The sequence below is a fragment of the Armigeres subalbatus genome, chromosome 2 (assembly GCF_024139115.2).
Source record: "Armigeres subalbatus isolate Guangzhou_Male chromosome 2, GZ_Asu_2, whole genome shotgun sequence".
Taxonomy (NCBI): Eukaryota; Metazoa; Arthropoda; class Insecta; order Diptera; family Culicidae; genus Armigeres; species Armigeres subalbatus.
In genome coordinates, this window is record NC_085140.1 from 128,259,041 (window position 1) to 128,277,391 (window position 18,351).

Here is an 18,351-nt window from a genome sequence, read left to right on the forward strand (position 1 = left end):
AAGGCATCGCGCGTTACGCGTTGATGCACTAAATGTTCTAAATCGACAGCGTCACAGCGTCGGACGCGTCGGTTTTGAAAATATTTAAATTTAGCGCATTGACGCGAACAAAAATCGTGAAAACCACCAAGTAAAAATAAATATCCAGACATCGACATCTAAATTTTCCTTGCGATAATTTTTAAGGCGGCCCTCCTTAGCCTAGCGGTAAGCTGCGCGGCCACAAATCAATACCATGCTGAAGGTGGCTGGGTTCGATTCCCGGTGCCGGTCTAGGCAATTTTCGGTTTGGAAATTGTCTTGACTGCCCTGAGCATGAAAGTATCATCGTGTTAGCCTCATGATATACGAATGCAAAAATGGCAAATTGGCTTAGAAACCTCGCGGCTTATAACTGAAGTGCTGAATGAACACTAAGCAGCAAGGCGGCAATGTCCAAGTGGAGGAAGTAATGCCAATAAGAAGAAAGAAGAAGATATATTTTTTATTATATCTTTTTAACAGTTTCAATAAAGGTTATTTTTAAACTTATTTTAAGTGAATCAAAACGTGATATTTATCTGATTTTCAGTCTAACATACATACAGGGCCGGATTTAGACGGAAGGGGGGCCCGGGGCCGACAGCTTATGGGGGCCCCAAAATGTACAAAAAAAAGGTTGGTTTTGATACATAATATTTGTGGGGGCCTTATCTAGTGATTGTCTCAAGACTTTCTTGTTCTACGCCACGAAATTCCAAAACCATATTTTTATTATGTTATCTTTTTTATCATATCCTTAATTTCTATTTGAAGATTTCATCTACTTAATGTGATAATCTGCTTTTCTCTACCTCCTACACAATAAAATATATAAATAAACATAGAATAATATGTTTCTACCAGAAATCTTTCGAGAAGCTCCTCCGGAAACTTTCGAGATTTCTACGAAAAGAGGTCCAAAAATTTATCTGAAAATCATCCGAAAAAAATCCTCAATTGATTGTTTAGAAATTTAGAAACCCAAAAATAAAATTACCTCTAAATTTGTTAAGGGAATTATTCAAAGATTTCTTTCTTTTCCTCCAAGAGTTTATTCTAGAAATTTATTCAGCTATTCGTTCAGAAAAATATACGGGAATTCCTCCAGGAACGCATTTGAGAATTCCTTCTTGAATTCGTACATAATTTCGTCTGGAAATTCCTCCAGAAGATTCTCCAGAAATATATGAAGGAAATCCTCTGATTTCTCTCCAGAATTTCATTTGGAAATTTAAAAGTAATTCTTCCGGGAATTCCTCAAGGAACTTCATCGTGAATTTCTCCAGAGCCTCTTCCTGGAATTTCTTTGGAATTTTTCTGGGAATTCCTCTAGAAATTCAATAACGAATTCCTTCAGGATTTCATTCTGGAATTCTTTTTTGCAATTCCTCCAAAATATCCATCAAGAACTCCTGCAGATATTCCTTAATTAATTTCTCCAGGAATTCGTCTAAGTATTTCCCCGGCAATTGTTCTATGTATTTTTACAGGAATTCCTTCAGGAATTTCTCCGGGAATCCCTCCAGCTATTTTTTCGCGAATTCCTCCTGGAATTTCTTCCGGACTTAACTTGGAAGTACCTCCAGAATTCCATTCGGGAATTAATTTGGGAGATCCTTCAGGATATTCTACAAGAGTTCTTCCTGGAATTTCTTCAGAATGAACCCCCAGAAATTAATCCGAAAATTCGTCTGAGAATACTTTAAGGATTTCATCTGGAAATTTCTCCATTTAATAATTCTGGTATTTCTCCTGGAATTCCATTTGATATTTCACCGCAAATTCCTTCAGAAATTTCTGTGGGGATTCCTCTGGGAGTTCCCTCATTATTCCGAGAATTTATCCCAAAGACCATGAACTCCTCCGGGAATTCTGCCAGATACTTTTTTTTTCAGAAATTCACTAAAATTTTTGTTCTGGAAATCTTTCGGCAATTCCTCTAGTTTTCCTTTTGGAATTCCCCCACGGGATCCTCCTGAAGCTCTTCCATGGCTCCATTCAAGAATTCATTCAGGATTTCATTCGGAAATTCGTTTGGAAATTCCTCCATGACATCTTCCAAGCAATACCTCCAAGAGTGCATCAAGGATATCCTACAGGATTTTTTCTAGGAATTCAACCGGGAATTCCTCCAGGACTTTCTTCGAGACTTGTTCCGGGATTTTATCCAAGAATTTCACAGGGAGTTCCTCCGAGGAATCCTCCGGGAATCTCTTTGGGAGTTTCTTGTTTTGTTCCTCAGAGAATTTCTTCAGGAATTCCTTCGAAAGCTCATCTGGGAATTCTTATGAGAGCTCCTCCGGAAACTCCCCCAGGAGTTCTTCCGAAAGTTCATACGGTAATTTCTCAGGGAGTTACTGCAAGAATTCATTCATGAATTCCTGGGGAAATTCCTCCGGAAGCTTCTCCGAGAATTCCTCCGGGGGATCTTCCAGGAATTTTCAAGGGAGTGTCACCCGCAATTACCGTGAGTTTGACCGCAAATTTCTCTTGGATTTCCTCTGGAAGCTCTACCGGAATATCCCCTTGTTGTATCCTCCGAGAGATAATCCAGGGATTGTTCCGGTAATTTCTCCGAAATTTTCTCTGAAAGTTTCGCGGAGAAAAACTTTGAGAGTTCCTCCGAAAATTCATTGAAGCATTCGCTAGGAATTCATCTAAGAACTCCTCCAGAAATTCGTCCAGAAATTCCTCTAGTAGTTCTTTTAGGATCTACCCCCTTGCAGCACACATGTTTTACATAGGTTATTGCAACTCATATGTGACCAGATTCAGTCACAATCAAGTTGCGACAACCATTTTTGTCTCACTTGTGCTACTAGGGCTCCGGGAGCTACAATTCATCCGGTAGTTCCACCGGCAGTTCCACCGCCAGTTCCTCTGGGAGTTCCACTAGTTCCACTTCCTCCAGAAATTCATTTGGGATTTCTTCGGGAATTTATCCAGGAATTTCGCCGCAAATTTATCCGGAAATTCCTCCGTAAGTCCCTCGTGGAATTCCTCCATGAGTTCCCGCAACATTTCTTTCCAAAACTCCTCTAGGAGTTCCTGTGATAGTTCCTCCGGAAGTTATTCTGAAAACTCCCCCTGCAGTTCCCTGGGAGTTCCTCCGGGAATTCTTTTAGAAGTTCTTTGAGGAATTCATTTAAGCTTTCTTCTGGAATTCATCTAGAAATATCTCCGGAAACTCCTCGAAAAGTTTCTCCGGAAACTCCTCTGAAAGTTTATCTGAAAAATCCTCCAAGAGTTCAACCAGCAGCTCCTCCGAGTTCCTCCAGATATTCTTCCGGGAATTTCTCCGGAAGTCCCTCCGGGAGGTTCTCCGGGAATTCCTTTGGAAGTTCTTCCGGGAATTCCTCCAAGGTTTCTATCGGCGGATCCTCCAAGAATTCCTCCGGGATTTTAAGCGAGAATTCCTTCAGGAGTTCCACTGGCAGTTCCCTCGGGAGTTCATCCGAGAATTCTTTCGGTAGTTCCTCCGAAAATTTCTTTGATGATTCCTTCGGCAGTTTTTCCGAGCATTCTTTTCAAGAGTTTCCTCGAGAATTTATCTAGAAATTCCTCCAAAACTTCCATCGTAAGTTTATTCATGAATTCCTCATTTTCAGTATAATTTCTGCATAAATTTTCGGTGGAATTTTTTGTTGTTGAAATTTTCACAATAAAATAATTGAAACTTTCACGGACAATTTTATGAATTTTACACAGGAAAGTCAAAGATTTTTCGCGATATTCTCTGGTCAACTGGCACTTTTTCGGAATTTTCACGGAATGTTCTAAGGGATTTTAAAATAAGATTTTTCAGAAATTTGCACGGGAGATAACACGATAGTATTACCTGAGGAATTTACTGTATATTTCTGGAGAAGATCGTGGAGGAATTCTTAGAATAATTAATTGTGGAATTTGCGGAGCAATTTCCGGAGAAATTTATGAAGAAATTTCTGGAGATATTTCCGAAGAAGTTGCTGGAGGCATTCTCAGAAAGTTCCTAATGAAATGCTCGATAGAATGTCTGGAGGAATTGTAAAAAGAAATTCTAAAAAAAACCTGCACAATGTTTTTTTCTATTTTTTCTAGACCTAAGAGGAATCACACTCGCTCCTCATTTCTCACTCTTCACTATTCCCAGTGGTACTTTTTGCCAAACAATACAACGACGTTTTTGGCCAAATGAACTCTTCGGCCGAGCGATATTTTCGGCCAAATGGCCTTTTCTTTTAAATACCCTTTTCGGCCTAGTGACCTTTTCGGTCAAATGAGTTATCCAGCCAAATGATCTGTTCGGCTGTATGACCCCGGCCAGACACCTACCGGCCTAGTGTTAATGAAATCCAAATAAACTGACTCATGCAATCTAGTAACCTGCTCTAGAATGATAAGAAGCGTGTCCATATGCTCCCCCCAAGGTCTCCCGGTATGGATTCCGGCCTGCTAACGCCGGAGGACCGCATCGATCATCTTCTGAATTTTAGCTACGATCTCTTTGCATATAACTTTGCAAATTAAGCATCATTAAAACAATTTAAGAATCACTTTGCATAGAACTTTGAGCACGGTACACAGTAACGTAATGCCTCACCAGTTATCGCATATAGCCAGGACACCCTTTCTGGTCACCTTCTCGAAATACCCTGCATCCAATCGAGCGGAAAAGTTGTGGTTTGAGCATTTCAGCTAATATGCGATCGACTTTTGAGGCGTCGTCGTTAGATTTTTTGCTTTTGACGGTCGTTTGGATCTCTAGCAGTGATGGAGTTTCAGTATTAACGTGTGTTGTATGCCGCACTATAGGCAGATCACGCCAAGATGGCAATGGCCTGGCTGGTAATAGAAAAGTTGTTTGCATTTGGAATTCGAACCAGCGTTTCAGCTGACCAGTTGGGCCGGTCAGTAGCTGACCAAACGAGTCTGTCTCAGGCATCGTTGCAATCATATTCGCCCGCTCAAACTTTGTGAGATATTGTAGAAAAAATCCCATAGAAAATTTGGGGTAGTACATTTTGGCCGTCAGTCATTGTGCCGAATGCCATTTGGCATACAGTTGTTTCGCCAAATATGTCATTTGACCGAACAAACCAAACACTTAGTTTTTTTATTTCTGCAGCTCGGCTAAAATCCGCACGGCCAAGAAAAAACCTGATATTACGACAAAAATGATTTTCTTCAAATTATTTGCTGATTTTCAGCAAATAATTATCATTTTTTCACAGAACTAAGAAAACAAAACGATCTGTACTGATAAAAATGTCAACATTCCTTTACAACTTGAGGATATTTAGATTTTAAGTAATTAACTCAATATGGAGATACTTGATACCTTATTAGTCACTTAAAAAAATAAGTTGGTGAAAAAATTCAAAAAAAAATATTGTTTGCCATGTATCCAGTTTTATTGCAGAGTTGACAAATTTGATGAAGGGTTGACTTGAACATTTTTTTTATTAAGTGGATATCATAAAAGAGAGATCAAGTCTCCACAGATTCTAAAATTGCTTGCCCTGTTGAGTTCCATAATAAGTCTCGTTCGTTGGTACGAACAGTACAGGGTCCGGCAATTGAACTGCTACATAAGTAAGTAAAATTAATATAATACAAAATACGTAGTGGAACTAAGTTCTACAAAACATCGTCGAACCGTGGACACGTTGTTATTTTGATACCAGGGGTTGGGACTCACGACAGGATTAGACGCCGGCTCAAAAAGTGAAGAAAACCCAACTTAGGGGTTTTCAGGGGTCATTCGAGCTATGACCGGCCAGCGAGTTCGCCGGACATAAACTTTATGAATTTTACTGTCAGGAGTATGTTGGAGGCCGCGGCTGCTCTAAAACATCAAGTCCTGCAGCGACATCTGGAGACCTCTGGTGAAAAAATTCAAGAGCAGCCGCGGGACTCGTACGATGCGTTCCTCAATCTTCTGTGACGAGTGGTTCAGCTCAAGGACAAAAAAGATGAACTTTACCCATGCACACTTACTTACGGATCCTGTACACCTCCGGTGGTGCAAAGGGCCGACTTGAAAGATCTCCATCCTGAGCGTTGCCCGGTTATCGCTTTAACCTGTTGCCAGGTTAGATTTCGGTCGACTTCTTTATTTCTTTATTGAGGCTTCACCGCCATGAGCCTCTGGGTCTGCTTCTGCTGCGATTTCCCGCTGGGTTCCAGTCGAATGCTTGTTTACAGATTTCGTTTCCGCCCCTACGTAGAGTGTGGCCGACCCAGCCCCACTTCCGATCCCGAATTTCTGTTGCTATCGGCCTCTGGTGACAACGACGATGGAGCTCGTTGTTTGAGATCCAGATGTGAGGCCACCAGGCCCGAATTATATACCGCAGGCATCTGTTAATGAACACCTGCAGCCGTTGAGTGTTCTCCACTGATACACACCATGTTTCGCTAGCGTATAACAGCACAGATTTCACGTTAGAGTTGAAAATTCGTATTTTGGTGCGTTCACTTATCTGCCTGTTTTTCCAGATATTTCTTAAACTCGCAAAGGCAGCCCTTGCTTTCTTGATCCGTGCGCCTATGTCGATCTTGGTACCGCTGTCTGACGCCATTTGGCTACCAAGATATTGAAAGCTTTCAACATTCTCCACTGGTTGCCCGGCTACTGTGAAACTGGAAGGAGTCACCGTGTTTACATCCAACGATTTGGTTTTGTTGACGTTGATGACTAAACCTGCCGAAGAGGAGCGTTCGGCAAGGTCGTTGAGCTTACTCTGCATATCAGAGCGCCGTTGCGCGAGGAGTGCAACGTCATCAGCCAATTCGAAGTCGTTTAGGTGCTCCATGGTTATAGGCTGCCATAACAGCCAACGGTTTGGTTCACGTTCAATCGCATCTACCAGAATCTCGTCGATTTCGATGAGGAACAGTAACGGTGATAGAATACATCCTTGTCTAACACCAGCTACGACCTGAATATGGTCGGACAAGACCCCATTGTGCAGCACTGCCACGAGAAGGCCTCGTACTGTGCCTCGATGAGGCCGATGATTTTCTCAGGAACTCCCTTGCGTCTCAGGGCGCCACACATATTCTCGTGATTGAGATGGTCGAAAGCGTTTTCGTAGTCAATGAATACCAAGTAAAGGGACTCTTGGAATTCGTTGACCTGCTCCAGAATGATGCGGAGCGTGACAATATGGTCCATACAGGATCTTCTGGCACGGAATCCGGCTTGCTGCCGCCGGAGAGTCGCATCGATCTTCTCCTGAATCCGGGCTAGGATAATTTTGCACAGAACTTTGAGAACGGTACACAGCAACATAATGCCTCGCCAGATATCGCATACAGTCAGGTCACCCTTTTTGGGCACCTTCACTAAGATACCTTGCATCCAGTCGACCGGGAAAGTTGCGGTGTCCCAGATATTACGAAATAAACGATGCAGTAGTTGAGCGGATGTCATGGGGTCAGCTTTGAGCATCTCGGCTGATATGCGGTCGACCCCTGGGGCTTTATTTGATTTCATGCTTTGGATGGCTGTTTGAATCTCTAGCAGTGATGGAGCTTCGGTATTGACGCGTGTTATACGTCGGATCCTAGGCAGATCATGCCGAGGTGGTGATGGCCTGGCTGGCACTTGAAAAAGTTGTTTGAAGTGCTCGAACCAGCATTTCAGTTGGTCAGTTGGGTCGGTCAATAACTGACCCCGGTTGTGGCGGCTCTCTCCTTCGTCGGCCAGAGAGTCTGTCCACGCTCGCTTCTCCCGTTGACATGAGCGTTTTACTTCCTTCAAGAGCCGCGTATCATTGACGGGCTAATACTTTGGCTCCTCTGGTTTTCGATCGCTCTATCGCGGCTTTGGCTTCTTCGCTCCTCTATCTTCCTCCAGGTCTCATCGGTAATCCATTGTTTTCTCTGGGTGCGCAGTTCGCCCAGATTGTTCTCGCTGGTGGCGATGAAGGCATTCTTGATGGCGGTCCATTGGTCTTCCACGCTGCCACCTTCCGGAATATCTGCAGCACGCGTCTCCAGTTCTTCAACGAAGGACCGTTTCACCGTGGCATCTTCCAGTCGGCGTGTGTTGAATCGTCGTCCAACTCTTTCCTCCTGCCGACGAATCCACGCAATGCGCAGGCGTATTTCGCCGATGAGGAGGTGATGATCAGACGCGATATCTGCACTACGTTTATTCCGTACATCAAGAAGGCTCCGTTTCCATTTTCGGCTGATGCATATGTGGTCGATTTGATTTTCTGTAAAGCCGTCACGGGAGACCCACGTGACCTTGTGAACCGGTCGATGAGGGAAGAGCGATCCCCCGATCACCATGTCGTTATTACCCCAAAATTTTGCGAACAGCTCTTCGTTTTCGCTCATTTCTCCGAGACCATGGCGTCCCATAATGCGCTCATGGTTCGAGTTGTCGGATCCGATCTTCGCATTGAAGTCGCCCAAACAGATCTTTGATATCACCCTTCGGAATTCTATCTACGACGGCATGAAGTTGACTGTAAAAGTTCTCTTTGCCTTGCAGATCGGCAGCATCCGTTGGCGCATAACATTGGATTATAGTAAGGTTTCGGACCCGTGTTCTAAATCTGGCAACGATTATCTTTTCACTTATAGGTTCCCACTTCATAAGCGCAGAGTGTGCCTGAGCGCTCAGTAGGAAGCCAACTCCGCGATGCCGGGAGGCGTGTTCACCTCGTAAACCAGAATATAGCAGAACTTGTCCCGACGGCGTTCTGTGTTCTCCAAAGTTTGGCCAACGGACTTCACTCAGTCCCAGGATCTCAAGCTTCATGCGGCGTGCCTCATTGGCAAGTTGCGCCAATTTACCCTGCTGGGCTAGGGTTAAAACGTTCCATGTTCCTATTCGTGTCCGTTGTTTCGCGTGAGTATTGGAACTTGTGAGGACCAGAGCTATGTTAGGCGCCCCTTCCCGGATGTCAATCTTACCATTTCGCAGCCCTTACCCATGCACAACTAGAAATAAAAACATGGCAAATAACTGCGTAGGGTTTTCCCGCAGAGGCATGAGACGGGAGCCTCGGGAGAAAGGATAGTATTGCACAATGTTCATATAATCAAGAACGATCCATAGTTACAGGTGTGTTATCATTAATTGTAGGCCTAATTAGGCATCAAATTTAATGCCTAAAATAAAAGAAATTTTTAGCATATAATATGGAAGAAAATGCGTGAATTTTGTTGTTGTTGATAATTTGAATTGAATTTTCTTGTGTTCATTTTTTTTCCTGTTCGGGTGTGCCACTGCGACCAATTATTAGATCTATTGTAGCGTTACCCGTATCCTTAGTGTTTAAGTGCATGTCGAATTACTCCAGTGCTATTGAGAAGCAATGCAGTATCGGTTTCGATACAGTTGTTGCTTTGTTTTCTCAAGACCACCATGACAAGGTCCCGCTATTTAGACCCTTCATAGAGAGCAATCCCATTGAAGGCGCGCTCCTTATCAATAGGAAATCAATCCTGTCTTGAGAAAACAGAACAGTAATACTGTTTTGTTTGTGTTCATTACAAATCAATCTCGTTGGTAATGGAAAAATCAGAACTCTATTTCATGACTACCTGAGATATTATGGCTACTAAGATTTTACTGAAAAATAACTACACAGCATATGTCAAATTCGATTCACCCCTTGGTAATTTATGGCTAGCGTAAAAAGCTGGATATGGTCTGATAAAGACACTGTACCGTTATATACGGTACCCATGGTCAGTATATTTAATCGAAAGAGAATCGTACAATTCGTCCTAAAACATGTATGTATGTTACTCGTACGGGCTGTCAAATAATAGACGTGTTAAAGGTTTTGAAGAGGGATTGGAGATTTACTCTAAATGTAAAAAGTCTAATTGTTCAGCGATAGATGAAAATAAAACGCTTTCTTTTTGCGACATGTCGAACTATATTACTAATAATTTCTAAACAAACTCATTACGCCATTCGTGGATAATCTCGTCAAGCATTACTTTCAATGCCACTAATTTTCCTTTGCCGACAATATTTTTCAGCCGCATGACGAGTCCGCGATCTAGGAGAGGCGATCTGATGAGCAACCGGCAACCCCTGTCGCCCGGCTCGGTTAGCCCCAGTGTACATAGTTCCGAAGAACGGCCTAGAAGTCGAACGACTTCCCATCAAACTTCCCGACCACAGTCACAGCCCAGCAGGACAGGTTGCTTCTCAATGTTATGTTTGTGTATGATTCGTTTAACCACTCAATTGCTTTCTTCAAGGTCCGCCCTGTGACTCCCTGACCCATATCGAATCGTCCGGTGCGACGCCCCTGCTCGGGTCCCACGAAGCCCTCGAAGGTGAAATCAAGCGGCTGCGAGAGCGACTCCACACGGTCGAGTCGGAGAATTTTACCCTGAACGCCAAACTTGCCCAACAGCAGTGGGAGGTGGAACACCGGTTGGCGGAGATCGAAATGCAGATCTGCGGTGCCTCGTCCGCGTCCAGTATGAGCCAGGAGAACGAAACCGAAGACCTGGAACGGAACCGGGAGAGTATCATATAACACGGAAGCGAGCTGCCTCAAAAAGTTGCCCTGGTGTATGTGCGATGTATGACTTGAATGGCGTACCATTGTTCGTTTCTTTTCGTGACGGAGTTGTGCAAAGGTGGAGCACGCTGCAGGTGGAAGGGAAAGCTGATCGGATCGGCCGGCGCGGGAAGTTCGTTCTGTTGTTCTTGAGTTAAACTGTCTGGATTCCTCTAGAAAATGCACTCGCAAAAGCTGTAGCTACCGGTGCAGACTTCTGCTTGGTTCGATTTCTGACTATAAATATCTACTATTGAATAAAACAAACACACATTCCGTGACACAGCATTACGGGTCATCTTTGACAAAGGCAGCTACTCTAGAGAACCACGGAAGCACGCAGGAAACAAAATCTTCTTGAAATCCGAGAAGGTTGCCGTATTTGTAGAGAAATATCGAAAATGCGATTCGAACATCACCAATACAGTTCTGTTCAGTTAGTATAACTAGCGTTACCAATAATAGTTCGTTGAATACGATGATAGTGTCACTAAATCGGGTACTAAACGTTGGAGAAGATAAGTGAGATTACTGTTAATGAAATTAGTCGTGCTCTGTATGATAGTCAGGAGAATTGTCGCGTAATTCTAGATTCAAAACGTTCAAGAAAAAAAATGTTGCTCTTTGTAAAAAAAAAGTAGTAGGAAAGCAGAGCAAGGAACAACAAAAGGAATCGTAGTACGAGAACATATGAAAATCGTTATTATCGAACGGTGTAGATTTTTTACATAGCCACTAACAGATAAGTAAGAATTGACGACAAAGCGAATAAACTACTCATGCAAGCATAATTGTTGAGTATGTTAAGGCAGCATCGGCATAGCCTGTTTGAAATAAATTTTATTTAATGTTATTATATCAAAGGTGCATATTTTACCTCTTCGTTGACAAGGCGCCGATGCTGCCTCTACTAACAAACATTAACTCAACAATTGATCGAAGGATAAACCCTCGCCGAGGGAAATATTTGTGAATATTTCACTGTAAAATACAACTTAATAATACTTTAAAAGGTAAACAGATTTTAAACATCCTAAAAGAGAGGATCGTACAGAACGAAGAAAAGTTGAAGCTAGTCACACGGCATCATTCGACAAATAATACCTTCATCTCCGTCAGTGGACTTACGTTAATATAGCTTTAAATTACTACTTTTCAGATTTTATACCTAGAATTAATGGTCACACATCGTCTTAGAAATAATTCCATTCCATATATCCCAACGGTTTAAGATAAAAAAAAGACTACACACGATCCCATTGTTCGACTAATTCAAATTCATTCACATTTAGATAATTCAAATAATCTCTCAATTCGTCGATGCGCGATTGCCATCTTCCACTAAAAACAAAACATTTTTATTATGGATTGGCTCTTTGAGTTTCCGCACACATGTTTAGAATCAAACTACAATTTTGTACTTATAAGCTATCTGGTTAGAAAACAAGTTTAACCACTCATTGATATGTAATGCAATATGTTGCGAGTTTGAAAGCTAACTTTTTTGAAACTACAATACACAAACACGCAATTTTATTTATAATCCTTTTTAAATTGGTCTTTTCTTTTAACTTTATTTTTGTGAGCAGAGTTTGCCGAATTCACTTACAATTGATAATGATAGATCATAAAAAAAAGCAATCTCACAGTCGTTATTGAGAAGCTTATCTCTGGCTGTTACAAGTGCGAAGATTCGCAGAAGCTGGCTCCACTTAACAGCGTTGATAACGCCTCTTTCTCACCAATTTGTCATTGAGGATAACATTTTTTTCCTGATAAGCTGTAAAAAAAGCTAAAATACATCATCAGCGTGCTTATTATGTGGAGAGTAATAGAAATATGCCACACTGGCAAGTGATTTCGATATTTGTCCCTACATTCAACCAGTGATTGTTAGATTTTCTAACAGAATTGTTATCTAACAGAATATCTTGTCCAACAGACAAGAAAACTCTACTAAACCCTGTATAAGAACTGGGCATATTTTTGTTTTTTGAATTTTTGTTTATTGCAAAAATATTCGAACAGCTCTCAAACCGCCTCATTTTAAAATATATAGTTTGAATAAAAATTGCGATAAACTCTTTAACAAGGATAATGTGTTTTAAAGATCCAAGTACCTATGTAAATCCTCGAAGAAGCTTTTTAAGAATTTCTGACACAGACATTGAAATTATGAGCGAGCTTTATGATCATTACAATGGTCCAGCATAGTATAGGGAGAAAAAAAGTTGTCAAATTCTTCGGGGCACCCCCTTTTCCCTAGGGTTTTGCTTTACGATAAGCTGAACATTCTGGTTTGACTGTATTATATAAGTCATGAGACTTCAGAGCATACATGTAAAAGATCATACGAATGAGCAACTTTCGGTAAAACATTAAAGTTGATTATGGAAACCCATTTTCCTGGATCGTTTATGTGGCTAGACACAAAAAACAAGTGGTTCGTTTGAAAGCTGAAGGTGTTCAGCAAGAATGACTAAAATGTCCGATGAATAGGAAAATGTTGCACAAGCCTTGGCTGACGATATCTTTACGAAAGCCAGGGTATATAATGCAGTTAAATCATTCAAGCAAAGCTTCGAAACGGTGAAGCAGTGTTGATTCCGCCGTTAATTAAGATTTTTAAGGGGCCTTAGCCATGCGCGGCTACAAAGCAAGACCATGCTGAAGGTGGCTGGGTTCGATTCAAGGTCCGGTCTAGAAAGCTTTCGGATTGGATTTTTTTTTTCAATTTCCGTATCATCATGCTAGCCTCGTGATATACGAATGCAAAAATGGGCGGCAATGTCACAGTGGGGGATGTAATATTAATAACAAGAAGAAGAAGAAGAAGGCAAGTCTAAGACTCAGCTACATTCCATCTTCATGGAGAAAAGTAGGTAAAAGTTAGCTTTATAAAATAAGTAGGAAAGATGCAAAAACTCAAAGGTGCAGCCCAATCGGGTTGTACACAAAGGTGACGTAGGACTACGTAGCTATACGAAATGGAGGGTATTTTTCATCATAATTTGTGCAAATTTATTAGCATTGTGCAAACTGCTCGGAGGTCAACCGAATCAAGAAACTGAAAGTAGCTCGCAGTTGGATGAACCACCCATGGTAAAGGAACGACTCATCGGCCGTATCGCCACTGAAGCCACTCGCCTATCTTTCAGTGGATATCATCAGAATCCTAGAAGATATTATGCTCAAAAATGTCCGGAAAAAAGGAAAAATAAGCAGAATCGGAGGTGGTGCGAAACCAAACACCAATATATTTGCAACGTTCGACATCCGCACGCGATGGAAGCGTACGTGCATCGTTTTTCATAGCGCTGGTGGCAAATTGTTTACCCAGACAAACAGACTGTTCGGCTGTGTAAACGACAATGACGATTTTGGAAAGATTTAATGTTTTTAATAATGCGCCATTTGAAAAACTAAGGCAGCTAAACGACATTTTTCACTAAGGTGGCGTCTTCATCGATTTGGCCGTCTTCGACTGAAAGTGAAATTTTCTGGCAAGATTCTTTGGTTTTATTTCGTTAGTCATTAGAAATGATATCGATTTTTTCCGGGTTACCATCGTTTGGCGACGACAGAAAGTGTTATATATTATTAGTATTTCCAATACTTTTTTGCCAAAGCAGGTGCCTCATGATATATAGAAAATATGTATAAGAAAAAACTTATACATCGCATTAGTCACATACATTCCGAAACTTATACTTTTCATTAACTTATGAATGTTATTAGCTTTTTGATGTGGGATCATTCATTAGGTGGCATAATGAAGAGTATAAGTATTTTCGAATGGTTTTTTGCCATAACATATAAAATTATTTTTTTACGTGTAGCACAACCACAAGCGCGCGTCGGAGGGAGATGATGCAATGAGTTTGTTCAAATGGATGGCGTCAGTAGCAGTCAAATGGAATTTCCTCACAAGATTTTGATTTGTTGTTGAGGTTGAATGACGACCACCAACGCAGACTTCCACCTTCCACCATCAATTCGATGATTTTCCTTTGAAAATGCTACCAGAGCGCCTTCGTGCTGCTGTGTTCGCTCCGCTGCGTTCGTTTTCAGCGAAATCCGATCAAAATGGTTCGCGCGCGCTGGAAAGCAGCTTTCTTGTATTCAATAAATTAAGCCCGTTAGCTCCGCCCTTTGTGATATGAAAATATAATGTGCACTCATAACGATTAACGAAGGGCGGGGCTAATGAATTACTTCATTAGATATAAGAAAGCTGCTTTTCGATGCGCGCGAGCCTTTTGATCGGGATTCCGCATACAACGGACCGTTCCGAGAATGACAGATTCTGAAAATCCTATGAGTTTTTTTCGCAACTCTTTCTTTTCATAAAATGTTGGTCCTGAGAAGTACCAATTTTTCTTTTCCCAATGCTCCTTTCCAACTAGCTGACACCACAATTTGTAATAAATTTTCAGCATCGGCACTGGCGGTGCGGGATCGCCACAGTGCTATTTTTATAGTCAACCCTTTCTTCGTATGAAATGCTGGTTCGTTGAGGTTGAATGATCTACAGCAACACATCGAGCACCACCACCAATGCGATGGATTTCCTTTGAAAATGTTATAAGCGCCTCCGCGATGCTGTGCCCGCTCCGCAGCGATCGCTTTGATGCGTCTGCTCTGCGTGAAACCTTGTTCAAACTGAGGATTAGATCCAAACCCGCAAGTGATTGATGTCTGTTCTAGTGATGCATGTACGTGATTGGTTGGTTGACCTATTTCCAATTTTTTTTATCAATTATCAATAATAAATAGTTGAAAATCAGTATTTTCAAATAAATACGAAGAAGCGTTGACTCATCCTTGATCAAATGGTAAAAAATATTGAAAGTCCATCGAGAAACGGCTTAGATATTAAAGTTTAAAGTCTATCATATTTTCGTGACGGTCCCCGATTTTCGCAATCGTAAAGTGTACCCCAATATAGAAAACACAGACGTAGTCCTACGTCAAAATAAAAATCAGCTTTTAATAAATTCTTTAACAAATGCGCTGCGTTTTTGAATTTTATTCGTCTTACCATGATATTCAAGTGTTTATCAGGGGGAATGGAAATCATAACAAGAGATTTTTTATTAGCATTTTTATAGTCTTTCAGTAAAATTCAATTTGAAAAATCATCAAAAGTCCTGTTTTTGAAAAGTATATGTATGGAAGGGCGTGCATTTTCTATCCTTTGCCGATTATTCACGAATCGCGGTTTTCATCATCCATGATTTTGAATTATATGAAAATAAAAAGGGAAAAAGTGTTGACCTGGTTTCTTATATCTGGGTTCACTCACTTCGACAGTAGATGGGAGGGACTAGCACGGGGTGAAAATTCGTTTTCAGTGCAAAACATAAACAAACTCGGTGGCTGCCCTATATAAAAATCCAAGATGGCTGAACCTGTTTGTATTCACCTTGGTGTTGACAAAGTACAATTACTGATCAGATTTCTTTTTTTAGTCTTTCTTTTCTATAAAAGCAAATAAACTATCACAGCAGGCTCTGAAATTTTAATATTTTATTCAAGGTTCATCGGAAATAAGTGACAATCAACTTCTCTGAAGAAATGACACTTTCTTTTGCATTTTTGCGGAACTTTCTTGTAAAAATTTGAGGTAACCACTCCAATCGGAAAGGATTCCACAGATTTCTTGTCTCATGATCAGAGCAAAAACTACAGGAGAAGCCTAAGAAGCTGAAAAGCAACAACGATTGGAAATATTGTCAGGTTCATGATCCAACAGTAGGTATACAGTGTTACAAGTTCTGTTTGGAAGCTTCGTTCGAGTAGCTTCTCAAAATGTTCAATTATCAAGGTGTTTACGAATGCTGAACATGCCGGTAGTTCCGTGAAACGATCTAAGAAAGCACTCCTGCAAAAACCGCTAGACTTATTGTATTGATACTTGATGGGCTACAGCTCTTTGATGAACCTACGCCGGATGGAGTATCCTTCTCCACTGGACTCGATCCTGGGCCAATCGCTTCCAATCGCCCTGAACATTGAGCACCCTCAGGTCCTCTGCAACTGCAATAAGGCATCGTGTTCGCGGCCTTCCACGAAGTCTGCGGCCTCTTCCGGGTTCTCTACTAAATATTATCTTCGCTTGACGTTCTTCTGGCATACAAGCAACGTGACCAGCCCACGGTAGTCTGCCGTGTTGTATAAGCTTAATAATATCCAGCCCTTTATACACCTGGTACAATTCGTGATTCATGCGGCGCCGCCAGATACCGTTCTTCTGTTTACCGCCGAGTATTGTCCGCAGCACCTTACGCTCAAACACTCCGAAAGCTCTCCGATCAGCCGCCTTCAACGTTCATGTTTCATGGCCGTATAAGGCCGCCGGAAGAATCAGAGTAGCATACAGCGCGAATTTTGTTTTCTTTTGCAGACTACGGGACTTAAGCTGGTTACGAAGTCCGTAATAAGCCCGATTTGCAGCTGCAATACGCCTTTTCACCTCGCGGGTAACATCATTATCGCACGTCACTAATGTTCCAAGATACACAAATTCTTCTACAACTTCAAACTTTTCACCATCCAGCACCATTTCGCTACCACCACCACTAATGAACCCACGTTGATTGCCAGCGACCATGTACTTCGTTTTGCTGGTATTGATCGTGAGTCCAATCCTCGCTGTCTCCCTCTTAAAAGGCACAAAAGCCTCTTCCACGGCACGGCGATCAATCCCGATAATCGTCCGCAAATCCCAGGAACATATGCGATTCAAGCGGTCTCAGTCTGTTGAACAGAATACGGGACATAATTTTGTACGCCGAATTAAGGAGGGTTATTCCTCTGTAATTGGCGCACTCCAGTATGTGCCCTTTCTTAAAGAGAGGGCAAATGAGGCCGTCCAACCAACTAGTAGGCATTTCCTCGTCTTCTCATATTTTCGAAATATTATGGTGCGGAACTTCATAAAGCTGCTCACTGCCATGTTTGAGAAGTTCAGCCGGGAGCTGGTCCTTCCCCGCAGCCTTATTGTTTTTCAGCTCTTTAACAGCTTTTTTAACCTCATCTAGTGTAGGCGACTCCACAGCTTGTTCATCGTCGCTAATATTTATTCTGCTCACCGATGCACCGTCACTTCCACTATTCAACAAAGTCTCGAAGTGTTGCTTCCACCTGGCAGCCACTTCGGTTTTATCTGTCAGCAAATTCCCTTGTTGGTCGTTGCACATGACGAGAAATGACTCTGTCATTCTCCGCACGCCATTGACAGACTCATAGGAACCTCCGTTCTGCTCCATTTTTTTTCCTGCGTCTCGCTAATAACTTGTTCTTCATATTCTTTCTTCTTCCTGCGGTGGGTTCGTTTTTCGGCTGCTCTTGCTTCCTTGTACCGATCTCTTTTCGGCTTCAGGCAACATTCTTCTCGTCTGTCACTCTCTGACACTCCACATCGAACCATCCCGTCCTGGGTCGCCTCAGTGGACTGCCTACCACTTCTCGTGCTGTTGTGCTCATCGCTCCATGGATCGACTCCCATAGATCGTTGAATCGTTGATGTTGTCGCTAACGTTGATTGCAGTTATCCGTTCGTCGAGCTTCTGGCGTCAGAGTCAATGTTTGGACCTCTGAATGTCCGTACATCGATAACATCCGAGAAATGGCGCCCCTCCACCAAAACATGGTCTATCTTGTTGCAAGTTTCACCATTTGGGTGTCTCCAGGTGTGCTTTCGGATATTTTTTCGTGCAAAGGTGCTAATGATGGCCATCCCTCTGGCAGCAAAAAATTTACTAGCCGTAGGCCGTTGTCATTGGTAGCGGAGTGAAGGCTC

General features: G+C 42.0%; 1 protein-coding gene across 1 annotated transcript in view; it reads left to right on the forward strand.

Moving 5' to 3' along the window:
- LOC134210839 (cyclic nucleotide-gated cation channel beta-1) overlaps window positions 1-11,418 on the forward strand; it is a 264,073-nt gene extending 252,655 nt beyond the window's left edge. Inside the window, exons 11-12 of the mRNA XM_062687179.1 lie at window positions 10,015-10,178; window positions 10,240-11,418. Coding sequence (XP_062543163.1) covers window positions 10,015-10,178; window positions 10,240-10,523 — 448 coding nt within the window. The 3' untranslated portion in view covers window positions 10,524-11,418. The remainder of the gene's footprint in view (window positions 1-10,014; window positions 10,179-10,239) is intronic.
- Window positions 11,419-18,351: the final 6,933 nt, after the last annotated feature.